The 21,810-nt window shown below is 43.5% G+C and overlaps 1 protein-coding gene across 2 annotated transcripts in view; it reads left to right on the forward strand.

Moving 5' to 3' along the window:
* The window catches only part of cadm3 (cell adhesion molecule 3), an 89,696-nt gene that overhangs the window by 22,490 nt on the left and 45,396 nt on the right, over positions 1-21,810 (forward strand). For both annotated transcript variants that reach the window (XM_056390620.1, XM_056390621.1), the window contains exon 3: positions 14,957-15,106. In XM_056390620.1, the coding sequence (XP_056246595.1) occupies positions 14,957-15,106 (150 nt within the window). The remainder of the gene's footprint in view (positions 1-14,956; positions 15,107-21,810) is intronic.

Below are 21,810 nucleotides of genomic sequence, written 5' to 3' on the forward strand. Positions count from 1 at the left end.
GTCAGGGAGGTTAGATGGGACAAAAAAAGATTCACACAGGAAACCGCTGTTTGCTTCCTGTTTTCCACCGCCGGTCAATGTTGTTTCTTTTAACCGTGTTCCCTAACCATAACCACGTATTTACTATTGTAACCATGACAATGAACGTCCCCTAACCTTATCGAAGTAGTAATTTTAACCCAACCCATAATTCATATGGAATTTGGATATGAAAACTAAGACTCATTTTCCAACAGTTTCAGAAGAGCAATCAAATGACGCCGTCCTGTGGATTGGGGCGTCAGATCAGAAAATGCTTTCTATGTGTCATTCTGAAGGGCAGTTTGTCATATGGAAAGTGCCATAGCACATACTGTTTTATAATGGGTGGCAAATTAGAGGAAAAAAAAGAAGAAATAACTGAGTTCAGACACATAATAGATGCGGATGCTTCTGTACAGAGCATGTGGGTTCACCGAATGACTTGATGAATATGAAAATGGCGTGAATCAATTGCGACTGTTTGGCCTTTGTGGTCACCCCATCTCAACCGACATAAACGCATATGGACAGCGTTCTCCACATCTATCATCAAAACACCAAATGGGAGAATATCTTTTAGAAGATATTTTTCCCTCCGGTAGAGTTTGGAGAGAAGGAGCATTGAAGCTGCTCTGAAGGTTTGTGGTGGAACACAACCTTAAAAAAATGCTTTTTTATGTTGTTTTTTTTTTCCTTTGTCACCCATCAGTTCATACATACTTCAAAAGAATAATAACCAATCCATGGGACCAAGCTTTTAATTTTTAAAAGGGGGAACATAGAGAACAGACACCTTGGAAGAGGCGGGGAAAGAAAGAAAATGTGAGGGAAAGTTTTAGAAAGCCCATCAGATATACAGTACTTGAAACTCTAAGGTAGTAAATCTATAAAATAGGGCTATTTTTCATAGTTTCTGACAGTTTTAGATTGGGTGACATGAGTTTTTCAAACGACATTGATGGTACAGTGCACACACATCTGCACAGTCTACTGTACATCCATCATGCACCTATGCTTGCGTGCACGAAGATGTAGTGCCGGCTGTTTGGTGTTTACCCAGCTTTTTAGCTTGACATATACCTTTATGATGTAAATTTATAGCACACATTAGGGAGAGGATGATATATCTAGATGGTATTTGCCTTTTTATACGGGATATCAGATAGTTATGCTGCTGCTTAAATGATGGTCCCTCCCTGACCTCAGCTCCACAAAAACACCCTGAAATACATCCAGCAAAATTTCACTCTTGAACATTGATTGCTTCAATTATTCTGTTTTGTGTTTTCCGAATAATTTCTCCATTTAAAGGCCTAATATATTCCAGACTGTGGCCTACCATTGAATCTGAGTAATGGGTCAACTGATCTTAGGGATCAGCTATGAGTTTTATGGTTAGGAAATGATTTTTACTGTTCTGTAATGCTCTAAGTGATGTTTCAGAGGCTTTTCCACCGTGACAAGAATAAAATTTACATAGAAATACTGAGCAGTGATGAATTCAGTTTGAATACATCAGAGTAAGTAGCATCAAATGGATGTGATTAAGGAATAAAAGAGGACTTTTCCTCAAAGTACAATAGCTAGGTAGGTTACATAAGTGTCGGTTTGTCTAACGACTGACACCGACCGGAGCTGATTCTTCACCTATTTACTGTATTTACTGTAATATCAGTACCTGGTGTGGTACCTGCGCGGTATGTATTTATAGTGTGTGTAGGTGTGTGCTGCGCCCTTCTGTGCTCGCATTTTAAAAATAATTAGGGTCCCGGGGTTGTTGATGAAGCTTCCAGGAGATTTCCAGCAACACGATAAAAGGTTTCTTTTCTCTATAATTTAATTGATGAGAAATTAAAATTAATCAGAATGAATGAGGCTGGAAATTGTAATCATAATTTGCACGTTTGTGATGTCAAGAGAAATCTGCTAGACCCTCCACATTTCAGCCACTTGTACATCTGCGTCTGAGTACCATCATATACTACAATGCCCTGCCTGTATATGTCGCCTCTCATGTCAAGTGGGTCACCAAATGGCCACAGTTCCTTGAATGTCGGCGGCCATGACAGTTAGGCCCATGTGGAGTGACCCTAATTGGTCAGTTAGCCCACGAGGGGCGCCCCTGACGATGTCTGAAGCCTTTCCCGCCACTCAGCGTAGCACGCAGAACAAACCGCCACTGTCAAGCCTCTATTGTTTAACTGTCTGTTTGTGCTGCTATTGTTGGGAGCAGATATTCCCCTCCCCCTCCTCCTCTCCCTCATCTTCTTCATTTTCCCTCTTCCTTCGCCTTGCTCGTCCATTGATCTCCATTGTCTTGATTGGGAGTGACAAACCGCGGGGGCCATCCGAAAGGTTGCGTTCATTAGTGGGCGTTCGTCTCTACAAGACATACACAATTTCCCACAGACATGATGGGAGAAGAGCAGGGGGTGTACATGGCCCCACACACATACAAACACACACACAAATTGGCACACACTTAAGGACACACACATATTCCCAAGTCGTCCCTGGAGAAAAGAAACATGCCTAGATACAGCGAAGAAAGTGTTCCAGTACAGTGACACACTCTTCCAGTAAAGGGGAGACTGATCTTGCACACGCAGACACACACACACACACACACACACACACACACACACACACAGTATACACACTCTACTCCAAACTTTGGCCATTATTATTTTTGCTTCTCAACTCGGCTTTGTCTCTCTGTGCTATTTCCAGGGAGACACACAAACATATGCACACTCCCATACACTTCCCCCTCATAACATACACACACACACACACACACACACACACACACACGAACGCACACACAAAATCTCCAAAAACACTCCTTTGTCCTTTTATGTCATGTTGCTGAGCAGTCAGAGGCACAGGGAGGAGAAGAAAGGAAGAAGGTCTGCCTGAAACAAAACAACAAAACATCCAGTAGAACATCCAGTCTCATGTAACTCGGCAACAATTACACGACAAGACGAGAGAACACGTTTATTTGGGATTTCAAATGGAGGCAGCCAGACAGGAGCGTTGACATGATACCAAAGAAACTGGCATCAGTAGCACCTGCAAGTAGCACAGTTTGCAGTAGGAGGGTAACGGGATATCAGGTTTCTAATTATTTTCTAATTGTGCATGGAAGAAAAGATGAATTCTTAAAACACTGCGCGCTTGACTGACTTCTGATCACGTCTGCACAGCAGCCTTGAAGAGGGGCTGATTGAAATGATGAAAGCTGCTCTTGTAAACAGAGCGAAACACGTTGTGCCAATGCGTCTAAAGGTAAAAAGTGTTTGTGCCTTTTTCTGAATGTCTACACGCCAAGGTGGGTCAAATAGCCCGGCATTGTAGCCTCCTCTCAGCTGCATCGCGCTGCCTCCCTGATCTCCTTCAGCAAGAGCTCTGTGTCTCTCCCAGGCCTTTGTAGTCTCCAACACAGCGGATTGTACAAATAGGAATCACAGCGCACACTTTGGACAGTCTCTCCTCAAGAGCATTCATGGTGTTGCGCTTGTTTGGAGTCACGAAAAGTGATGCAAGTAGCTGTGGGAAGAGTGGGGGGGGGGGGGGGGGGGGGGGGGTTCAAACCCTGCCCACTCTCTGACTTCAACATACCTGCTTGTTGGATTGTTTGTTTCGGAAAAAAGAAATTACAAACATTTGTTGGACACAGCCCCCTCACTTTCAACATTGCAAAGGTGTGAGGGGTAGGAGGTTTCAGATCTGCTTGGATGATTTGACAGGAGTTGTTGTTTGAAGCCGCTGCTGATACTGACAGCTTATTCCATATGTACAAAAATCTGTCTTGAAAAGATCTCCAGTTTAAATGATATGCTTGTTTCATCTTATCGTACAGATGTGTTACATCTGTGGATTTGTTGGTCGATAACGAGAAGCCGTACAGAAAAACCAGCGATATGTTTGAAGACGGCGTGGTGATAAGGGAGCCTTTCCCAACATGCGGCCATGACAAGTTTATTATTTCAAAATGTTCACAATTTTTTTAAATGAGTTGAAGGCGCTGACCATTTACCACAGTGTCCTTCGTTGGAATCTTTTTTTACCTAATTCCCAACCTCTTTCTTTCTCTCTCTCCTTCCTGTCATCTCTATATTATCAATTAATAAAAGCATTAAGTGCCCAAAACAACACTTATAATAATCTTCCACTCATCACACGTCTATTCAAATACTTGATGATATATATCGTTGTCAGACTTTTATTTTTTTAATTCTCAAATTGTTTCTCTAAAAACAGGCTGCGTGCACTCTTTCCCTTACTGACGGAGAATCTGGGAACCATCCATTATCTCAAAGCAGTGTTTGTGTACTGCCAGTGCTGCCAAAACCCTCTGAAAAACATAGCTGTATTTATTTATTCTACAAGCTCATCTTGGATATTGGACAGTTTATGTGTTGTGCTTCACTAGCTGTTGATTTTGGCTAACATCATCCATTAGCTGCGTAACCTCGCCCCCTCTCAATTTTGTGACCCCTCTTGATTGAAAGCCCTGTTTTTTGTTTGTGCTACAGGATGACATTTCAGTTGTGTTCAGCGTTTTTTCCAGGAGAAACCTGCTGTCTGTTTGTGTTTGGCGGTTGGACCTTGAAAGCAACAGAGAGAGAGAGAGAGAGAGAGGGAGGGAGGGACGTGCAGGTGCGTGTTTGTGTCCGTGCATGTGTGTATGTGTGTGTGTGTGTGTGGGTGCCGATGAACGACAAGGGCGACTCCATTTCTTAGGTCAAGCTTCGGGTCACCTCGGTTGCCCTGGTAACCCTGTTCTGGCTGGGTTGCTTGGCAACAATCCTCTTTTGTTCCAAATGATTTAATTTGAAGCATATCTTCCCTCGTCAGCCCTCTCTCCCTCTCTCTCTCTCTCTCTCTCTCTCCCTCTCTCTCTCTCTCTCTCTCTCCCTCTCTCTCTCTCTCTCTCCCTCCCTCCATCTCTCCCTCTTGCTCACTCTCTTCCTTCATCCCCCTCAGCCTCTCTCTTTTGCTGAAGCTTTAGGTCTATTCCCCTTTTTCTAATCTTGGCCTTTCCCAGGCCATCGAGAGCCCTATCCTTCTTGTGCCTGGTGTATAAGTCCCTGGTGTTATCGGACGGTTTTACGAGTGGATAGGTGTGTGTGAGTGTGAGTGTGAGTGTGAGTGTGAGTGTGTGTGTGTGTGTGTGTGTGTGTGTGTGTGTGTGTGTGTGTGTGTGTGTGTGTGTGTCGTGGTGTGTTTGTGCGGTTTAAAGGTGGCGACTTTGCTTGCGTCTGTCTCTCATCTCATGTACTGACGGCAGTGGCTCAGGAGATAGAGCGGGGCAACCCCCCTGTCAGGGGGTCGGCGGTTCGATCCCCGGCTCCTCCAGTCTGCATGTTGAAGTGTGTTTTGGCAATAGAGGGCATGTGTCATCTGTGTGTGTGTGTGTGTGAATGTGACTTGTTGTGTAAAGTGCTTTGAGTGGTCGATAAGACTAGAGAAGCTTTATGTAAGTGCTTTGTTTACTTCCTGTTACGTGTGTGTGCCTGTGTGTTTTTACCATCTTGGTAAAAACAATATCACAGTGTCTGCACTGTCAGAATATTTTTACAATAAATAGGTACTTTGTGACCAAAAGGATGTGTACACTTTCTTCTCGTATGTAATTGTTGAATATATCATTCCAAAACCATGGTCAGGGATCTGCTGCTGTAGTGGCCTCCGCTCCCCTGGGAAGACTTTCCATAAGGTTTTGGAGCCCGGCTGCAAGGATTTGTTCCCATTCAGCCTCTGGAGCATTGGAGAGGTCGGAGCACTGATGTCAGACACTAAGTGAAGTCCAAGAACCTGACCTTAACTTTGTGCATGAGCTCAAACAGGAAAATGCCCATTCCAAACTGTTGCAACATTTGGAAGCACACTATTTTCTCAGATTTGATTGTATGCTGCAGCATAAAGATTTCATTAGAGCAAAGAAAAAAAAATATACAGGGAGTATATACACAGAGTATCATAATATGGCAAATTATGCAAAATGACATAAAAAAATGATCAAACTGATGATCGGTACAGTGAGCTGTGTTCTACTCTTGTGTTTTACATCAAACAAAACTCTTTACATGTGTCGAACTAAAACTTCAATAATGAATTGTTAGTTTTTAATCACAGTTTGTTCAGAGTCATTAATCTAGACAACGGAATTTGGTGAAATAGAAATGCCATAATATGATTACACTGAAAGACAAACTATGACATGAAATTTTCACCCAGTGTGCGCATTCATTTCATGCTCATATAAGTGTGTGTGTGTGTGCGTGTGTGCGTGCGTATGTGTATGCGTGCATGTGTGTGTGTGTGTGCGTGCGTATGTGTGTGCGTGTGTATGTGTGCGTGCGTATGTGTGTGTGTGTGTGTGTGTGTGTGTGTGTGTGTGTGTGTGTGTGTGTGTGTGTGTGTGTGTGTGCGTGCGTGTGTGTGTGTGTGTGTGTGTGTGTGTTTGATTGCAACACAATCGTATTTTCCCACAGCAGATCAGAAACTTCTTCCAGCTGTCTTGTTATTGCTGTTTTGAAAGATGGGTGTTGTCTGTACAGAGAGGGTGAGAGAGAGAGAAAGAGAGAGAGAGGGGAGCGAGCTAAGGAGGGAGAGAACAGGTTCCGAGGCTCCCCCATAACGGCTCCAGTGATCTTAGTCAAAAGGGCAGACTTCTGGTAATTGACTACTCATTTCTTTAAGTGGCCTATTGGCAGGGGCAGTCAGTGCATTTGCCAAGGCATTAAAGATTTCACTCTCTTTATCTTCTGGTGTGTGTGTGTGTGTGTGTGCGCGCACGTCCGCTCACAGATGGACAGATGAAGCTGGGTTTCATTTTTTTCTTATCAAATCATGATTTGTGGTGGTTGAGTTTTTTTTTTTTTTTTGGAACGGTGCTGGTACAGCAAAGAGCTCCTCTCTTAAATCAAAAAACACCCCACCGTCTCTGTCTCTCCGTCTGTCTGTGTCCAATCGGTTCATTTTTTAAAGACGTTTAGCTGGCACAGCTGTGAGAAAATGAACAATATTACCAAAGCAGTTTAAAGTGCATTACAATACAAGGAGGGCATCAAACAGAGATGATTACAGAGGTAATTATGCTGTAACGAACAGGAGCTGACTCATGCTTTTCATTATGATAAGTGACTGAATAAAGCGTGTCTGATATTAAAGTAGAAGGTTAAGATCTTTCAGGTGTCACATTTCATACGTGTTCATTTGAATTTTGAGTCACTTGTATCATCCCCGTCCGTAACGGTCATGAAGCAACACCTTCCTAATGGGATTTGAAAAAAAAAAACGGAAGACAAAATCCAGAGCTTTCTGCGCAACAATGCTGTCTAAAGTTCATTTAAAGTTAAATGTGAGGCTGCAGCAGTCTTACTCAGCCAAATGACGTCGGCGTCTTTGTCCTGACAGTAAGGGGCTTGTTTATTGCTGGTGTTTTGTCCAGCAACAAAGCCCTCTACAACACAGGACTGCAATATCAGGAAATAATGCAGAACAACTCTATCTCTAACTCTGCAAAAAAAAACCAGGTTGGCATGGCAACTACAGTATGGTTAAGGTTAGTTAAAGATCATGTTTATAGCAAATAAACTATAGTTAAGGATTGTGGTTACAGTCTGCGATGGGACATTACATTCGGACGTGCTACACACTCATCCACCACCCCAACCCTTCACACCCAGACTTGCCCCCTCACAATGGGCACACAGCCTCACTGGAACTAAATGTTGGCATTAATTGTGAGGTGCACAGTCGTCCAGTATGAACGTAATTTCTAAAGGACACTCGAACTTTCTTACTTGATGTAGTGGTGTGGGTTAGGGTGTGACATTGGTAGCAAATGTGCAGTTTAAAAACCTAATTGACATGTAGTGAATTCAAGCCTTTTGTGGGTCCAGTGCCCTGGAGCAGTCACCCCTCTTGCCTTGTGGGTAATCCGGCCTTGTACATACGACTAGGTTGTATTGGGATGTATCGCTTCGCTGCAGATCACCATGGGAACACTGTCCAAGGAAACAGAGAGAGGGAATTTCATGCTGCAACGACCGTAACTTTGAAAGATACCAACTTGATTTGACTAATTGCTGACTGTTTGACCGTTAATCAGTATTAACCGGCTGAATTCAAGAATGAGAATGGTAGATTAACCCCACATTAGTTACTGTAAAGTCACCTTAGAAAGAGAGGACTCCAGGCCTGTATGGAGAGAAGGAATGAATGATTACAGAGACCGCTAACTCTCAGCATGCTTATACTGAGAATGAAAAAAATCCGGGCTTATCCTTTAACTCTTATCAGCTTCCACTGTTGCTCTTTCTCTCCACCTCACCACTTCTGCCAGAATCCCCTCATTCGGATTTTTTTCCCCCTATCTTTCCATCACTCTGTCTCCTTTTTGACTTTCTGTCTTTCTATTCTGCTCTACTTCCCTCCATCGCGCTCTCATTGTTTTTTCTGCTTTTCCAGTCTTTTTGTCCCCTTTCTAAGTCACCCTGTCATCTCTCCTCATTGCTCTCATCTATCTATATATGCTTATTTTCTGCCATGTCCTTCACTCACCTCACTTCACTCCTCTTTCATTCTCTTTCCCTTCTGTTTTTCCCCTGTGCTTTTCTCTCTCTCTCTCTCTCTCTCTCTCTCCTCTCTCTCTCTTTCACCACCCCAACTCTGTCTGTCTTTTCCTTCCTGGCAAATCATTATTCTTTTTCTTTTGTCAGCAGTGATGCTGCTGCCCTTTTCTGCAAGCTGAACCCCTCACTGCCCCCCCCCCATCTCTCACCCCGCACTCTTTTCTTTCTCATAGCGCTGTTCCAGTGGCAGGGTGGGGCGGCCGGCTTGGCGCCTCATTGCTGCTGCAGACACACTGCTGGGCTGTGATGGTGGTCGTGGTGTGTGTTTGTGTGTGTGTGTGTGTGTGTGTTTGTGTGTGTGTGTGTGGGGGGGTCTAGCTGGAGGAGAGAGATCGTCTGAGCTTTGAGTTAACTATGTTTGACAGGCAGCAGAGGACGGGCGGGGTGGCAGGGTGGGTGCTGCTGGAGGTTGTTGGAGGAGGTACTCGATGGGAGAGGGTGGGGTCTGTGCTGGGCTCCCAGAATCCCCCACAAACCCTCAGCCCTGAGAAAAAAGGCGGGCTGAGGAAAACATAAGGGCTAAGGAGTTTGTTTGTGCTAAGATGGCAGGCGGGGTGCTTAAATCCCAAATACACAGCCCAACCCCCCCCCCCCCCCCACCACCACCCCCCCACCCTTCCCTCATTTCCCCACCCACCCACACGCCTCAGAGATTATAAGAAATTTGTTCGGTGCCCCAAGATGACAACGACAGGACAAGAGAATGAGAATTGAAACAACCGTACTCAGTTAAAGGCTGCGGAGCCACGAAAATCAGGCGGAAAACAAAGCCTTTCGCTACACCCGCTTTGCTCCCTACTTCACAAGCTGGAGAAGTGTTTGTCTGGCAATGAAAGGGGGGGGCTGCGACTTGAAAAAAAAAAAAAAAACAACCAAAAAGACATGTTTTACATTGCAGCTGTTTTGTGTTTTTTTCATTTACTGGGCAAAAATCTGGTTTGAATTTGCATGTTTTGATTGAGAAAGGCAGACAAGGAAGGGGAGTAACGGATGAAGAGAAGGATGAAAAAAGAGCAAGAGAGTGGGGGAGAAGGGAGCCCGTAGAGGGTAGAGGTGGGCAGAAGGGCACGTACACACTGACGTGTATATACTCATAGACACACACACAGAAACAGACACAGACACATACACACACACACACACACACACACACACACACGCTTACCCAGGGGGATGGGTGGTAGCCGGGGACAGCTGGGCATAGATGGATGGTGTGGGGGAGGTTACTCTGTGTGTGTGTGTGTGTGTGTGTGTGTGTTCGTCTTTCTGAATGTGTCCTCTGTGCGCTTTGTGAAAAAGTGTGTGCATTCGCGCCCTGTTTGCTTTATGTGTACAACTGTATATAATGTATTTTTAAGCACATTCTTATGTATTTATGTCACTCTGTAAGCGTAGGTGTTATTTGTGCTTGACGAATGTGTGTGTTTTCCTTTCTGTATGTTTTATGAGGGTGTGTGTGTGTGTGTGTGTGTGTGTGCGATTCAGGGGGTTCTTGTCAGCATGCTTGCAGTGTGTGCGAGCGGATGCCTCTGTGTGTGTGTAATGGTCTGTGTCATACCACGCCATATCAAACCGCACACTGCTGGCTGAGTTTCCCATCAAACGTGTACAGCATCAGCAGCACCATGACACATGGCTCTGTCTGTCACACACCGCAGCACTGCTCTGTGTGCAGCTACAATCGAATGTAGACACACACACACACACACACATACCAGCGCACATGCCAACACACACATCCGCTCGGCCTCAACCGCATGCAGATAAATACCATCTCATAAATCACACTGATACACACACACACACACACACACACATACACACACACACACACACACATACACATACGTCGTCCCACGCACAAACAGATAAAGTCCTCCCTTGGAAAAACAAATACAACTGCATCTGAGCGCAAACAAATCCACACAGGCATCGCTAATAAGCTTCTTGAGACTCGCACACACACAAAGACACATGCACATACACATGAACGTGCGGATAGTAATCTCGTCACACACACAACACACTTAGTCCAGACCTACATGCAGAAGGTGCACACTCACTTCCATTACAGTAAATAAAGTTCATTAACCTGCACTAATTAGCAGCAACACTGTAAAGCCTCCCTGGGAGAACAAAAAAAAAAAAAAAAAAAAAAAAAGAGGGAAAGAAGGAATTAAGGATGGGAAGAGGTAAACGACTTTATCGGAAATAGAGGAGGAGGAGGAGGGGGGAGGAGGCTCGACAGAAGGGCAGAGAGGTGAGGGAGGACGAGAGGAAACCAAGGAGGACAATGGGGCAGATGGAGAGGAGGAGTGGGGGAAAAGATGGAGGGAGACAGATGGAGGAGGAAGGAGGAGAGGGGGTGAACATGGAGATGGCCAAGGTGGTTTGAATTTTTCACTGTCTGCTCGTTTTAGGCAGAAATCAACAGGAAGCTGCATTTTATTAAAGGAATATTCCAATGTTTTGAGAACCATGTTTTTTTTTTTTTTTCTTCTTCTTCACCTTGACAGTGAGATCAGATCGATATCGGTCTCATGTCTGCGTGGAGTCAGAATTTGGTTTGCCTAGCTTAGTATAAAGACTGCAGGCACCTATCAACACTCCCAAATCTGTTTTATATACAAAGCGTATCTTTAACCGATACATGAACAGAAATGTTAAACTTGAGCACCACGGCACGGCACCGGGTATATATGGATCTTCTCTTCTCTCTCACAGAGAAAGCCTACTTTCAAATTCAAAAAGTGTTGAACTACTCCTTTTTTTCTCATCTCCAGCGAGCCCTCGAGCTCCTCGCACTTCCTCTCTTCTCTCATTGGCGTCTTCTCTCCCCTCCCTCCCGTTTCTTTACACACACGCGCTGTTTCCCACCTTGTTTTATCACCCACCCTCCTATTCATACCCTTATCCATCCATCTTTCCTCCTCCTCTCCCTCCCTCCCTCCCTTCCCTTGATATCCCAGTCAGCCTTCCTACCTCTGGGTACTCTCACCTTGTTGCCAGCTAGGGAAAGTGTAAATTGTGTTGCTTTAAATACCAGTGTTTTCCTCGAGCTTACAGCTTGAGGAAGGGGTGGGGGTGGTGGTGGTGGTGGTGGGGTGTTATGGAGGAGTGGAAGAGAGGAAGAGAAGAAAGAGGAGCGAGCCACAGTGTTTAACTTAATGTCTGCTAAGGATAGATAGGTCTCTCCTTTCATTTTTGCAGCTTGGGTGTTTATCCTGACTTAACCGTTTAAACTCGAGCTGAACTTAATTTCCCCCCTTTAACTTTGCTCTTAAGTAGCTTCAAAGGTAAGAAGAACAGCTGTATCTGTATCTGAGGCTTAAAGGGGTCAAATGCTGCTGGCAAGTGACTTAGTTTGTGTTTGTATGAACCGGTTTGGACCGGCGGATGGGCTGGGAGCGGCACAATGTAATTTAAAAAAAAACTTTTTACTATCTTATTTCAAATATATCTTAACTCTCTGGCACCCATCTTAATACCCACCGCAGTTAACCCCACCCATCCGACCACGTAATGACCGGTTAAGTCGATTTGAAATATTGCCAAAAGACTGACTTATTATCCTGGTGCAGTTAAACTGTAACCACCCAGTGCTCCAGCTAAATCGACTTATTTGTGATTAATAGGTGGGGCTAACGAGGTTGCTGCCATGCTCATACGCTGTACAACGTAAAGTGAATCTGCATTAGCTTTAGATTTAAAATGCACAGTGCCATCTAATTATCTTTAAAACATTTTAGACCTTATGCTCAGTGAGCGTGAGGCTGACCTTTATTTATTTGCTTGGATTAATTGATACAGTTTGAAAAGGTTTACTTACTTGTAGCACTTTTCAATTTTAGATTCCAAAGTTTAAAGGGACTCCGAATAATTCAGGCTGAATTTCTACGAAATTTCTAATATGATGCCTAATTTATCAGCAATATCTCCATTTGATATTATGCTGAAGCCATATAAAGAAAGAAAACCTGACAGCGTGGGTTTGAATATTTTACTCAGTGTAAACATTATACAAATTTAATAAAACAATGGGACAAGCAGATAGAGAATAATAGACGTGATATTATGCAGTAAAATTGAAAGTAAATTCTACATACTTCAAAGGTGCAAAGGAAGAAGAACAGTAGGAAAAGCCTGGTCTGACATTCAGTGTTATGTAAAGGATTCTTTCAAACGTGTCCATGACAAGCAGATAGCCGGTCCACACACTGACACTCAACATTGTTTTACCAGCAGGAATGTCAGTCTGAGCCCGGAGCGCAGGTTTGTTCCTGGTCAGGAATGTCAGGACTCAGTGGCGGCCGAAGGTACGACGCAAGTTTGGCTAACTTGTCAGAACACATTGTGGCCGGCTTGATGAGTGATGCACCGGGACAGCCAATTTGACCAACGTGTTCGTGCCAAGTAGAGGAGCTCCTGTGATCAGCCGCAAGAATTATCCCAAGATGCTATTAAAGGAGACACTAATCCGTGGTGCACTTGACCACACATTCAGCCCTCAGCTATGCTGGTGCTTAGATAAACTAACCACAAGGTCAGAGCTGCAGTAAAACACCACAGAGAGGGACTCACTCTGACACGAAGGGCTCGGGAAGTCTCACAGTGCTGTTTGAATCCTGCAGGCAAACAGCAGCTGTACCTTTAAGAGCGGTTATCGCTCTGAATCCTCTCAGCACAGAGGCAAACCTAAGACCTTTTTTTTTTCTTTTCTAATAACTGATGTTTTCTGAGATGCTGAACTCTCCATCCAGCTCTCAAACGAAGAGACAGAAAAAAAAAAAAAAAAAAAGATGCCGGTAGTTGCTGCCTGCTGCTCTAAGCTCATGTAGTGCAAATGTGTATTTTTTGATGCTACATGCAGTTAGTTTGCTCGCCTCCTCTTCTGCATCCTTTTTTCCCGTGTCCCCCCTCTTTCATGTCTTGATGGGAGTTCCGCCGAAGCGCACTTAAGCAGATGTTCTTCCTGCAGAAAAAAAAATAAATAAAAAAAATCAATTCCACCGCCGGTGCAAGGATGTGATAACGCTCCACGCCGAATATAAACCTGTCTCCTGCTTGACAATTTGGTTCCAATTAAACTATTTATACACGCCATCTTTTCAGGGGTGAGGAGACCGCTTTGAGGCATATCTTCTTATGAGATGTTCCCTCCGTTGGCTTGGTCTTGTTGTCAATTATGCCATATTTTTGTTTTGCTTGAGATTAGGTTGAGTGAGCATTGGCACGTTTTGAGGAGGAGAGGTGAGCTCAGAGCATGGTTGGATGCACTCAAGGCCGCAATAACTTAGCATGGCTAAAAAAAAACAAAAAAAACTAAATAGTGCAGCAGTGGCCATGCTCGGCCTTACTTACCAAAACAAGAGGCTGCATATTTTAGTATACATCTCTTCTTTCTAATTCACATAATCGTCTGCCGCCCTCGCTGAATGCAGGGAGAGCAGAATTAGCCTGCACCATCACCCGTTATCAAGGGAGCGCTGTTAAATACCATAATTTGAGCCAATTTGAATACTGTTACACACCCAGACAGTTCACCGTTCAGTGGTTTTTGTGGCACACCAGTTCCAGCTCCAGCCTTTAGAATCCCCTCATTATGCTGGGTCATTTGTATTCTCTTTCTCTTTCCCTCTGACCTGCTCATTTCCATAATGCCTGTCCCATTCCGGCTTGTTCTGTACGAGCCGATACATATGCATGGCGTTAAAAACTGACATAGATATTGACAAAAGAGGGTTACAACGCCATTAGAGGTATGAGACGGTGCTCTTGTTGTTGCTCTGACCTCTCGAGAGCCGCTGTCTGTCGTGGTCTCTTCATCTTTGTTGGTCCCTCAGGTCGTGCGGTCTCTGGATACCGGGCCTGCTACTGACTCATCACTCTTACATTGGCCTCGCAGTCATACAACCAGATAGCCATTTGTCTGCTTTTTTTTTTGCTTTGTTTTTTTGTCCCTCTGCGTGCGTGTGTGTGTGTGTGTGTGTGTATGTGTGTGTCTGCACTTTCAGAAAGACAGATAGAGATATATAGATAATCTGACAAGCAGAGAAAAAGATGGGCGGGGGGAGATAGAGAGAAAGAGAGAGAGCGAGGCGAGTAATGCATTTTGTGCGTTTATCTGATTTGTGTGTTGGTGTGTGCTACTGTTTTTGCTTGTATTTTCATACAAGTGCAGCGCCTCTCTGACTTGTCTCTGTTGCCTCTCTATCGCTCTGTCTTATGATTTTCTTTTCCTTTTTTTCTTCCCTCCCTCCCTCCCTCCTCTCTCTCCTGTTACCTAGACGACGACCCCTTGCAACCAGTGACCTCAGATGAGACGGTGTCCGTTGGGGGCACGGTGACACTCACCTGCCGGGTGGCCGAGAGCGACAACTCCTCGCTGCAGTGGTCCAACACTGCGCAGCAGACCCTGTACTTTGGAGAGAAAAGAGGTGAGAGGGAGGGAGGGAGGGAGACATGGGGAAAGAGAAGAAACTATTAGAGGGTCAAAAAGAAAGTCTACTAATTTGCCTTGCCATATATGTTTTGGGGGGAACATAAATGCAGCTTAGATGTTAACTGGCCTTTTTCCAGTCCAGAACATGCGACATTCCTACACCAGACATAAGATATCTAAACAATTGTTTATGGTTTGGACAGAGATTGTACTTTTGGTCAAATATTTAAAAAGTCAACACTTTCCTTTGTGTGCTATAAATCGGTGTGAATTAATAGTCCGTAGTTCCTCTGACCTCAAGCAACTGCTCTCAGTTGCTGAATCGTAACGACTAGACCTTTCATTTCCAGGAGCGACGGTGTAGGGAAACTGCATTGATAGTCAAAGCATTGCAGATATGTTCAGTATAAAAATTTTGCATTGGCACTGAACGGGTTTGCAAATACTTCCAAAACACATTCACAATGCCCCACCCCCCACAGCCCCGTTTACACTTGTCATTTCAAGTCACATATCCATATAAAACCCAGATGCAATTGAATGCACTTTTGTTTACACTTGGCCACATATATGCATCCCTGATGACTACATTACAAATCTAATTGCAATCTGTCTTAGATTTCCCAGGCTACATGCAAATCAGTCTTGCCCCTGCTCCTGTTCGCAGTGTGGTGGTAATATACCTGAATCTGTTTGTTAACTGCCAAAAAAACGCCAGGAGAGAAATAATAACTTGTGTTCCTTTGCAGTTTAGTTACATAACAGAGACACAGTAAAGAGGAGTAAAGACGATGCATGTATGTAAGGTTCTCGGAAAAATTTATTAATTTATACCTTTTCAACATCTGGCTGGAAAGTATCTCAAGGAATATTCAGTCTGTCACAAATGCTTCTTGAATGCATTTACACCTACAAGGATATACATGATATTCACTCGATCCGAGATGCACGGCCGGCATTACGTTTCCTGCAGAACATTTCTGCTAATGCATGTTAGTTCCACGTGAATGTAATGACTCATCTTCATTAAAGATATTTTCTACCGCTCCTTTGTTGAGCAAGACACTGATAATTATCTTGTACACATCAGGTCAAAAGCTTTTTCTAAGAGACAAAGACATTATGGGGCCGTGGACAGCAATCTGCATATTACTGTATTACAAGCGTGGTGCCAAAAAGTGCTCAATAAGTGCAACACACAAAAACAGAGGACAAAAAAAAAAAAAAAAAAAAGCCTAAAGTGCGTCAACATGTCCAATTCAAGCAGATATTTTTTTAAGAAAAACTAGCCTCCGCTTTTTAATAATCCATTTCGTGCGACTTGATGGCCTAACTAGCAGGTGAGCCAGGCTGGCTTTTAATCACATTTTGAAAAGAGAGACTTCCCACTGTGTGGTGCAGTGGTCCAACACAACATAACACAACACACCCTGTATTTTGGGAAAGAAAACAGAGGTGAGAAGGGTGGCTAGTGGTGGGGGAAAAAATTGACAGTATAAATACGGACTGACGTTATAAATATGTGTTATGAGTTGTGGTACTAATGATTACTTTTGACTGTGTTGACTCAAACTGGTGCTTCAAAAACATTGGCATGAGTGAAAAGGAGCACGCACATCAGCTGGTTTGAGTATAAAGACGGGGACATTACTAGGCCGTGATTTCAATAAAAAGAAGATTTCTTTTTCGTTCTTTTTTTTTTGACGTGATGAAAAGATATGCTCCAAAATGATAGCTAAAGTCAAAAGATTTTAAAGGAAAAATTGGAGCCTGATGAGCTGAAATGTATTGCTCCAACTTTTTGCGGTCCGTTCCTTTTCAGTAGTCTGACATCACACAACAGACTTGGTACGCTGGAGTGAAAAGAGGAGAGAGCGGTGCAGATGGAAGGAAGGAGCAATGGGAGAGTTAGAGAATTAGAAACAAGGGCGATGAGAGAGATAGAAACACTCCCTTGCGTGCTAATACAACACTTTACAGCAGAAGTGAAGTTAAGAATGGCTGGAGTAGAGAGGGATAGAGGGCCAACTTTTTCTGCAACAGACAATTTGGACAACAGAGAGAGGCGAGAGAGAATGAGGGAGGGAGGGAGGGAGGTGGGAAAGGACAAATGGAGAGATCAGCAAGTCTTTACTCCAGATGGAGCCTCAACCACAGACGAGAGGAGGGAGATAGAAAGTAAGGCTGTTCTCTGCAATGACACTTAAAGCCCAACCTCAAGTTTAGGAGGAATTGAGAAGAGTATTGGGGGGGGGGGGGGGGGGGGGGGGGGGGGGGGTTAGGAGGAAGAAGCGAGAGGGAGCAGCATCTCCCCACTGCGGTGCTCCAACATTGCACAGCAGATGCTGTACTTTGGAACGCAGAGAGGGGAGAGGAGCATGATGGGAGCTCAGAATTCATCCCATATCTTCCCTTCAAAGTGCAGCAGATGGAGGGAAAAAGATGGAAATTAAGATCTTGTGTTTTGAAAACAGAAAGATAGAAAAATAAAGGAGGAACGGGAGTTAGTGGTTGATGTAGGAGAGATGAAACGTGATGATAAGGGACAAGAACGTAGAGAGGAGTGGTAAACGGAAGACAACAGTTTTATGGGGGAGAGAGTAGCAGATAGAGAGAGAGAGAGAGAGAGAGACAGGGGGGAGAAAAAAAAGAAAAGACGATTTTTGACTTGATCTGAATTTATTTATTTAGAATTTATTGGTGTTTTCTGATGTGCCACTAAACCACGGTTAAGTATTAGTTAAGTTTAGACCCCAAACTGTTTGGTTAAGGTTCTGCAACACTCATGGTCATGTTTAAAAGAACTACATAAATCTGGAGTAACTGATGATTCCTTTTGGGTGCAGCACAACAGGCAGTATACGAGACATTTTACCACCTCCGAAGTTGTCATTGCTAACACGTTTGCAATAAATAGAACTCCAATATTCTCTCTCCTATTAGCTCTATTTTGGTCTCTGTATCCAGCTCTTTAGCTGCTAAATGCTTCAACATGTTTCTGATTTTGCCTGTTTGCCATTTGGTGCTCAGCAGGAAGCGCACAGGGTTTTTTTTTTACATTTTTTTAGTTTTTTGCTGAAACCAGCTTGAAGCAAGATCTATGAGCAGAAACAGTGAGGTTGTGAGCTGAAAAACACCAAAAAGCTCTGTGGTGCCTCTGTAGAGCTGATAATTCTCTGTGGGTGCGACTCCATCCACATTACGCTCAGTCGTCCGATCTACTGTGAGTATGAAAGTATCGACTCGTGCGCCTTCAAAGTCGAGGAAAGATTGCGATTGTAGTTAAAAGAGACCAGTGTTGACTATAGGAAAATAAAGAGTCATTTTGTGACAACGTTCTGCTCCTTTGGGTTGACATGGAAAAAACCGTCCAGCCGAGAAAGGGAAAGAGGAAGTAAGCACAGACAGATTAAGAAAGTAAAAATAAAAAGGATGGTGGGATCTATCAAGTGAGGCAGGGAGGAGGAAAAACTGTGACTGAAAATTCCTCAATGATCCAAAAGATAGATTGAAAGAGAGCAGCAAGTCATCTATGCAGTTGGCCCGAGCAGCACAGCGCAGACAGTGTGCTTCAGAGTTAAGACAGCAAGACATGAAGGCATGAGAGTTCGGAGTACAGAGAAAAAGACGGATATACTAGAACAGGAACGGAAAAAGGAAAAGAAATAAGAGAGTTGATTGAAGAGAGGAGAAGAAGAAGAAGAGATGGGGAATGAGAAAAATCACACAAGTCCTCCACCGGTACGTTCCAGCGCCGCACAGCGTGCACCAAGTTTTGGAGAGTGGAGAAAGATGTATGGAGCGGAGGGAGCAAGGACTGGACGAAAAAGCATGATGAGACATAGAAGAAGAAGAAGAAAATGATGACTGACAAATCCTCACAGTGACGGCTGCCTCACTGCAGAGTAGAAAATGCACTACGGCGAGATCAGAGCCACGAAGACGGAGGAATGAGATAAATAACAGAAGACAGAAGGATGGATGTTGCTCTGAATTCAAGTACTTTAAACTAAATCTAAACAGGTGACCCTATTAAGAATAACAGACGGAGTTGTAGGTGTGACATTATAGAGAGAAGAGGAATGAGTCCGAGGATACAGAGAAAGGGACCTTGAATTTAATTTAGAAAGGTTTCGTATTCACAAATAATGTAAAAAAAAAAGAGCTGTGATATATGAAATGCAGATTTTGCCGGGGTAATCATTGATTCGATCCAATACTCCGTGGTAGATCGAAAGCTCAAGCTGACTTTTATCATTATCTCGGCAACCAAAGCCATTGATATCAGTTTAATTTGACCCTGCTTTACACAGATGAGAGGCGATGCGGGGAGATGAAGACACAGCAGAAGGGACATAGTGTGGGCTCTTTTTTATTTTTTTTTTTAAATGGAAGTGAACAGAATTTTTTCTTATTTTTTTTAAAAAGCTGAAGAACAAAACTGAGAAAAGCAGCCTGGTTCCAGTGGGGCAGAGCAAAATGAGAGTCCTGCAACTAAAACTGACTAGATAAAGATAAAGCAAAGCAGGAAATTAATTGTTAAGGGACACAAAGCCCAGTTGTGTTTTTTAAAGCAGATACAGTGACAAAAGAAATTCTTTTTACAGCTAATCCTGTCCTGTATTAATCTGTGAACATTTAGAGCAGAGGAACCCGTCATTCCACGGCTGAGAAAGAAATGATCCGAGATCTGTAGCCATTTCAAGACATTTCGATACATTTTAATTCCTTAATTCTCGATAATTTATTTTAAGACCCTTTTAAGGAACCACAGTTACCCCGGAGGGAACGCGTGGGAGTGGATGGATGGATGAGGGGAGGAAAAAAAGAGACCCAGTGCTGCTAATAGAAGAGATTAGACAGCTAGGAAAGCATGAAAACAGATGGGTTCCTACATTAATGCCAGACTACCAGGAGACACAGAGAGAGACACTGAGACAGGGAGATGGACATGAGGGAGATAAAGAGCAGCGGAGGAAACCAAAACACTGAAATCAAGACAAGGACAGCCCAACAAACAAGGACATTACATTCAAGTATTTGGCTTTTAGCGGACGCTCTCATCCAGAACAACTTAAACAAGCCTTAAACTAGTATTAATTCAGCACATCAATTAAGACTGCCGGATTTCTTCCTAGGAGACGCAACAGCTTGAGAGTGAGTAAGTCTTCAAAAATCTGTTTTTTTCAAACCCCCGTTTGAGAGTCTGCTAACGTTTCACCTGACATAATGGTTTGGTTCACCTGAACCTCAGGCTCTGGGGTGAGTTTTTTTTTTTTTTTTTGGCACAGCTGGCAGAATAACTAGTAAACCCCAGACGAGGGCTAGGAGGTGAAATTAGAAACTAAGTTATCGCTTGACAACATGATAATAACCCAACATCAGAAGCACGACCCTTTCTAACCAATCATCTAGCAGTGTTTTATCTCCTTTCCAAGATAGGGAGGGATGCATGCGACTGTTTTGTGTATTAGTCTGGCAGAGGTGGAAATGAGTCACAAACCTTGAAGGTAAAGCAACGTGACATTGGTGTTGTTTAAAGCTCAGTTTGGCCACAGTGTGAATCAGGCAATCTCTGACAGACTAAACTAATGTTTCTTAAAGACCAGCACAAAACAGACAGTAGTCTACAGTGTACTGTTAATGAAGCTGCTCCAACAAAGATGTTTTCCTTGTCAGGACAGGAAAAAAGCCCTGAGCGTCCTGACAGACGATTCTCAGGCTTTACTCGCCGACAGTACGATGCGCCTTTGGTAACCAGAAATATTTTTATAACAAGTCTTTTGTTCCAAGTGTAATCATCATTTTAAATTGAGCTGCACAGTATTTAGCTTTATGTCCTATTGTTCAGTGAAGAGATTTCGAAGCCAATTAGCTGCAAATAAATGAGCCAAATATATTAAAACAAACCTTGAAATGCGAGCCTGCACCTCTCTGGATGCTTGAGATCTGTTATGTTATTCAGTAAGAATTGCAGTGACAAATGTTTGTCCTGATGTTACATCATTTACATACACCTTCGCAAACGACGCACCAGGTGGACAGGAGTGGACTTTACTTTCCCATCGCAACTTAGATCAGATGCTCGCACCAGCGTCATCGCAAAAAACAGTCTCATAAAGTGAGCACAAACTCTGAAACACACTTACTCTCCTCCATCCTGAAAGGATTATATGACAGTACCACAAATGGAGCACTGTATATTCAGTTTGTTAGCGAACGATTAACTCTCAGCCGCAGGAATGAGGATGAATAAGGGTATTTGTTTTGGTTGGTTGCTCCTGATTAAAAGGAACAAAAAAAAAAAAAAAAAACTATTTTGGGAAAAAAAAAAACACTCAAAAAACTTTCCTGTGTGATTCAGGAGCTGAACCAAGGTTATCAAGCGTTGAAAGCAAATGCATCTGCCCACTTTAACAACTTCGCTTTCTTCACTCCACCTGTTTCCACTTGTGTGACCGCCACATAACACTCTTTTCATTTCTTGTCCAAGGACCGTGGCATATACATTTTAGGCCGTGTTTATTTCATTAAACTTCATGAGGCCAGACACACGGCTTACACAGAGAAGTGGACCCACAGTATGCAGACAATAAAAGTAAACCGGAAAGTGTGAATACTCATAATTTGAGGTTTTGCAAACACATTTCCTCACCAGATAAGAAAAAAAAACAATCAGATATTTGCTCTCACTCCACC

The sequence above is a fragment of the Seriola aureovittata genome, chromosome 12, assembly GCF_021018895.1.
Source record: "Seriola aureovittata isolate HTS-2021-v1 ecotype China chromosome 12, ASM2101889v1, whole genome shotgun sequence".
NCBI lineage: Eukaryota > Metazoa > Chordata > Actinopteri > Carangiformes > Carangidae > Seriola > Seriola aureovittata.